Raw genomic sequence first — 6,164 nt, 5'->3', positions numbered from 1 at the left:
CAGGCTGACTGGCCGCCATGCGCCTGCTATGGGCCACCTCCCACCGCGGCCTGGCCTGGGGGCTACTCATCCTGGGCGTCTGGGGTCTCCTGGCCGCGTCCCAACCCCAGCTGGAGAGGGAGGAGCCTATGCAGGTAGGTGGGGGCAGGCTTAGCTAGGGGAGAGGGGTCTGGGCCATCCTCTCTGATGTCCCTCTGCTCCTCCCAGCTGACCCCTGAATAATTCTCCGCCCTGATTCCATCTCTTCTTGAAGGGGCTCCCATACCACACAGAGAACCAAAGCTGCAGAGACCAGGAAAAGGAGTACTATGAGTCCAAGCTTCGCCTCTGCTGCTCCCGCTGCCCCCCAGGTAAGAGGCCAGGGCCAGAGGACGTCTGGGATGGGGAGGCAGGGTACAGGGGGCTCCAGCCCGCCTTGCTTCCTTGGATAGACACCGGACACCAGCTCCCAGGGAAATCAGCTGGCAGAAACAGAGGGCGAGAGACACTGGCCGGCCATCCTATGTAGGCACCGGGACAGGCCCAGGGTCACGCAGCGAGCGGCGGAGGGCACCGTCGGAACCCCAGTCCCCTGACCCTTCTCTTGCCCCACTCACAACCTAGGCACGCACATCTCCACCAAATGTAGCCGCCGCCAGAACACCGTCTGTGCCACATGCCCCGAGAAGTCGTACAACGAGCACTGGAACCATCTCTCCTTCTGCCAGCTGTGCCGCCCCTGTGACAAGAGTGAGTGGGGTGTTCCGGGGTGGGGGTGGGGGGCTGGGATGTCCTGGAGCACAGCCCCTGTGCTGAGCAGCCCCTCATCGCCCCTGCAGTGCTGGGCTTCGTGGAGCTCATGCCTTGCACTAGCAACCGCAAGGCCCAGTGCCACTGCCAGCCGGGGATGTACTGCGTCTTTTGGAACTCTGAGTGTGAGCACTGCGAGCCACTCTCCGACTGCCCGCCTGGCACCGAGGCCGAGCTCAAAGGTCAGAGGTCACTGGCAGCAGAGGGTGGGAAGGAGGCTGGGCGGGCGCTCTTGAATGGGTGCAGGGTGCTGTGTCCGTGGTGACGCCCCGGGTGGCTAGTTCTCTGTGTAATAAAATGCTTCTCCCTCCCTGAGAAAGGCTCACAGATGGAACCTGCAGAGAAATGGAGTTGGGACGGTGCAGGGTTCGAGGTCCTCCCAGCACTGAGAGGAAGCTGGGCAATGGGGAGAGAAGGAAAGATGCTGTGAAGTACAGACTGGGGAGGATGGGTGGGTAGGGGGCCGTCCAGCAGGTGTCACAGAAGCCCACAGCTGGACAGAACCCCCTGTGCCCACTCACCCTGGCTGCCCCATGCTTCTCTCCTGCCAGATGAAGTCATAGAGGCTAACAGCAACTGTGTCCCCTGTAAAGCTGGACACTTCCAGAACACCTCCTCTCCCACCGCCCGCTGCCGGCCCCATACCAGGTGAGGGTGCCCAGTCTGCATTCCTCTGGCCCTCCCAGCCCCAGCTGGTGACAGCCCACCTCACGTTCAGCTCCACAGACCAGCTCCACTTCCAGCCAGGAGGCCCCCTGAGCTGGGCTCTTTCCTCCACAGGTGTGAGGACCAGGGCCTCGTGGAGGAAGCTCCGGGCACCCCCCAGTCTGACACCAGCTGCAGAAATCCACAAGAGCCCCCTGACATGCCAGGTGAGGAAGAGCCAGGGGCATGGGGAGGGGACATCTGGGAAGATGCCTTAATTCCATCCATCTAAAAAAAACAGGGAATTGATGAACCCTTTCCTCTCAGAGTTGAGGCAAGAAGTTCCTCAAAGAAAAACTGGAGTATCCCTGGGCCAGGTTACTTACACATGTATGTGTATACACATATATGTGTATACATGCACTTTTAAAGTTATGTGTTCTACATGTAACTTAAAAGTTACATACAATAGTATGTCTACACAGAGACATAGATATAGATATAACTATAGATATATAGATACAGATATAACTGTACCTGATATCACTGTCGTCATTTTGGACATGCCACCGTCACATAATCCATTTACTGAGTATAGTAGGTTACACCTTCCATCACTAGCGAGAAGATTCTACATTTGATGCTTTCATGTTTTTTTCTGTGAAATTATTGCTTTCCTTGCCTGGAAGAGGAATATGCATGCTCGTGCTTAGTCGCTACAGTCATGTTCCAGTGGACCATAGCCCTCAGGCTTCTCTGTCCAGGGGATTCTTCAGGAGTACCAGAGTGGGTTGCCATGCCCTCCTCCAGGGGATCTTCCCCACCAAGGGATCGAACCCACGTCTCCTGCATTGCAGGCGGATTCTGTACTGCTGAGCTACTGGGGAAGCCCTATAGAGAATTATAGGATGTTTCTAATGACTGTCATTGTTATCAATCAAAGGAAAGTTTATTTCCTTAATTTTAAAAAATGGCTGAGCATTTATAATCATAGCTTCCATTTAATAAGAGTTTGTGCGTCAGACACTCTGTGAACTTGACTTTCACTAACTCATTTAAACCTTGTAATGATCCTATGAAATAGTCCTATTATTATCCTTACTGACAGATGAGGAAACCAATGCCCAGAGAGGTTAGGTGACTTGCCCAAGATCACCCATGTGGTAGTTGGTATTATGAAGACCTGTTCTAGGTCTTTCTTACTTCAAAACCCATGCCATAATACATGCAAACTGTAGAAGATTAGAAAATTCAGATAAACAAAACTAAACCTCACCTACAGAACCATCAGCTGGCATATCCACTCAACATTTTTGAATATATCTTCCCAGGCATTTTTCCACACAATAGAAAAAAATTACATTTTTTCTAAAAATGGAGTCATTTGAATGTTTGTAACTTAATTTTTCATCCAACTATATCATAATCTTTTCTACATTCTATTCTTAATTTTTAACTGTGTATCAAAAATGATTAGCTTTTTTTTTTCTTTTTTCTTTTGTATTGGTGTATAGCTGATGAGGGCTTCCCTTGTAGCTCGGTTGGCAAAGAATCTGCCTGCAATGCAGGAGACTTGGGTTCAATCTCTGGGCCGGGAAGATTCCCTGGAGAATGAAATAGCAATCCATTCCAGTATTCTTGCCTAGGAAATCCCATGGACAGAGGAGCCTGGCAGGCTATAGTCCATGGGGTCTTAAAGAGTCGGACACGACTGAGCAACTAAACCACCACCACCAGAGCTAACTGACAATGTTGTGATAGTTTCAGGTGAACAGCAGAGGGACTCAGCCATATATATATACATATATCCATTCTCCCCAGACTCCCCTCCCATCCAGGCTGCCACATAACATTGAGCAGAGTTCCCTGTGCTATACAGTAGGTCCTTGTTGGTTATCCATTCTAAATATAGCCGTGCATACGTGTCCATTCCAAAGTCCCGAACTATCCCTTCCCCCCATCCTTCCCCCGTTGGAAGCACACATCTTTTGGTGCTAATAGGTCTTCATGTCCTTGGCTCTGTAATTCTCAGATTGGTATTTAGAGCTGGACTTTCAGAGAGTACATAAGCTAATCTCCTCATTTTGTATATGAAAAACACACAACTGGGCAGGAACCCAGGCCTAATTCTTCCCCACACCTCCCATTCTGGACTCACTTAGGCCACAGAGTTAGATGGGCCACCAAGGGTGAACTCCCAGTGTCTAAATGTCTAAGTCCTCCTGAGTTTCCTCAGGAGCAGGTGACAGAACAAGCCACAGGCATAGTGGACTCCATGCTGTCAATGGCAGCACAAGGCCCACAGGAAGACAACGGTTGCCATGGCTATACACAGACACCTGAGAAGCCCAGCCTCCCCTTCCCTCACACTCCTGGGAGCTGCCCCAGGCAAGCCAGTGAGGATCCAGCAGCCCCCCTCATCCAGGAAGCCACAGGCAGAGTTCAGCAGCCGGGACACCGATTCTGTCACCCCTGTAAACACTTCCATGGCTAGAGAAGGACAGGTTCAGCTCCTACTGCTGTATATCTTGCTGTCAGATAGCCAAATCTGCAGAAACATGGCTTTACCCCGCAGCCTGAGTCTGCTCACACCCCAAGCCCACCTCCCTTACTGCCTCCACTCCCATTTCCAGCCCAAGTGCCTGTCCTCACCCTCACAGGGCTGCCCTTGTGCCGGTGGCCAACCACACTCGCCCCAAACATCTCCATCTGAGGCAGAATCTCTCCTGGTTCTCAGCCCACCCACATCAGGCTCCATGCCCCTTCTCTGTAACCCAAGAGAAGTTTCTCCAATTCCTCCTTTAGGAACTGCAGTGGGTCTACAAGGGGAAAGAACTTCCCAGGTGGCACAAGTGGTAAAGAATCTGCCTGCCAATGCAGGAGACGTAAGAGACTCCATCCCTGGGTCAGAAGATCCCCTGGAGGAGGGAATGGCAACCCACTCCGATATTCTTGCCTGGAAAATTCCATGGACAGAGGAGCCTGGATTGGAAAGAGTCAGACAGGACTTAGCAGTAGCAGTAGCAGGAGGGGAAGCCTGCTCCCTGTTTCCCATCTGGGTGGCCTGAGAACTGGAGAGCTGTTCCCTAATTGCCCCATCCACCCGCTGCTCTCCTCGGATCCTCACGCCTCGTCCTGTTTGCTGTCCTCCAGGAACGATGCTAGTTCTGGCCATCCTGCTGCCTCTGGTCTCGTTTCTGCTCCTCACCACTGTCTTCGTCTACACCTGGAAGAGCCACCCCTCTCTCTGCAGAAAGCTGGGTAGGAAAGACTCAGAGGCTGGCAGGGATGTCTGCCTGGGTCTGTGCCCATCCAGGTTGGGTAGGGGGCTGGAGGGAATATTCAGCTCCCTCAGGGCCAATACTTCTGCCCCTTCACACCTCAAGACACCCAGCACTTGTCCCCAACACAGACATCACATCTATCCAGCCCCTTCATTCTGAGGCTGGAGATAAGGGTAATGACAGACTGATCATTCTGGGAGCCCAGGGTGGGCAGTGCCATACTGTGGGTTGGGGTGTGGAGGGGAAAGCCTGGGAGTCTGAGGCCTGCTGTTTCATTTTCTATTCCAGGATCCCTGCTCAAGAGGCACCCAGAGGTAATGCGGAGGCTAGGGAGGCAGCAAGGAGGGGCAGGGGACAGGTGAACAGGGGTGGGGGGCAGGCAGGAAAAGAATCTGCAGCTTCAACATCCATTTAATCATTCAACTAATAATTTATTGAGCACGCTATGTGCCAGGCACTATGGAAATTCAGTTCAGTTCAGTCGCTCAGTCGTGTCCGACTCTTTGCGACCCCATGAATTGCAGCACACCTGTCCTGTCCATCACTAACTCCCGGAGTTCACTCAAACTCATGTCCATTGAGTCGGTGATGCCATCCAGCCATCTCATCCTCTGTCATCCCCTTCTCCTCCTGTCCCCAATCCCTCCCAGCATCAGGATCTTTTCCAACGAGTCAACTCTTCGCATCAGGTGGCCAAAGTACAGGAGTTTCAGCTTTAGCATCAATAGCAGTGAGCAAAGCAAAGTCTCTATCCTCCCAGAGTTTCATATCTGTGGAGCAAGGATAAAGTTAGTCGACTATGTACTAGGTAGTGACAACTGTTAAATATGGAGAAGGAAATGGCAACCCACTCCAGTATTCTTGCTTGGAGAATTCCGTGGACAGAGGAGCCTGGTGGGCTACAAGTCCATGGGGTCGCAAAGAGTCAGACGTGACTGAAGCAACTGAGCCCAACTGCTAAATAAAGCATGGTGGGGGCGGGGGAGGGGGGCAGTGGCAACCAATGAGGGTATACTATCTTAGAGTAGGCAGAGACAGCCTCTGTGGTCAGCTGATATTTGAGCTGAGGGCTGAAGAAAACAGAGGGCCAGACATCAGGAGGTAGCAGGGAAAGTGCTCCAGGAAGAGGGATCGTCAGTGCAAAGGCCCTGTGGCAGGAAGCTCGATGAGGAGGGCTTGGAGCTGCCTAGGCACAGGGTGGGGGTGGGAATTAAAGAAAGATGGAGTCTGAGGCCCCCGTCCTGGGCTGGTTCTCGGCCTCTGTCCTGCAGGGAGAGGAATCAAATCCTGCTGATGGAAACTGGGAGCCCCCAAGGTTCAACACACATGTTCCTGACCTGGTAAAGCCACTTCTGCCCGCCCCTGGAGACTTGGCCCTGGCCTCCGGCGGCGTCCCAGCGAACCCGGGTTTGGAGGAAGAGGTGCTCCAACAGCAGAGTCCCCTGA

General features: G+C 52.7%; 1 protein-coding gene across 1 annotated transcript in view; it reads left to right on the top strand.

The window, feature by feature from the left end:
* The first annotated feature begins 6 nt into the window (after window positions 1-6).
* LTBR (lymphotoxin beta receptor (TNFR superfamily, member 3)) overlaps window positions 7-6,164 on the top strand; it is a 7,280-nt gene continuing 1,122 nt past the window's right edge. Inside the window, 9 exon segments of the mRNA XM_010844980.1 lie at window positions 7-134; window positions 254-350; window positions 604-729; window positions 819-971; window positions 1,341-1,437; window positions 1,570-1,661; window positions 4,588-4,695; window positions 5,007-5,032; window positions 5,990-6,150. Of these exon segments, the coding sequence (XP_010843282.1) occupies window positions 18-134; window positions 254-350; window positions 604-729; window positions 819-971; window positions 1,341-1,437; window positions 1,570-1,661; window positions 4,588-4,695; window positions 5,007-5,032; window positions 5,990-6,150 (977 nt within the window). The 5' untranslated portion in view covers window positions 7-17.

The sequence above is a fragment of the Bison bison genome, unplaced genomic scaffold (assembly GCF_000754665.1).
Source record: "Bison bison bison isolate TAMUID 2011002044 unplaced genomic scaffold, Bison_UMD1.0 scf7180017864213, whole genome shotgun sequence".
In the NCBI taxonomy this organism is placed as follows: domain Eukaryota; kingdom Metazoa; phylum Chordata; class Mammalia; order Artiodactyla; family Bovidae; genus Bison; species Bison bison.
Note: the sequence above shows the minus strand (reverse complement) of the source record. Positions and strands in the feature narration are given on the sequence as shown.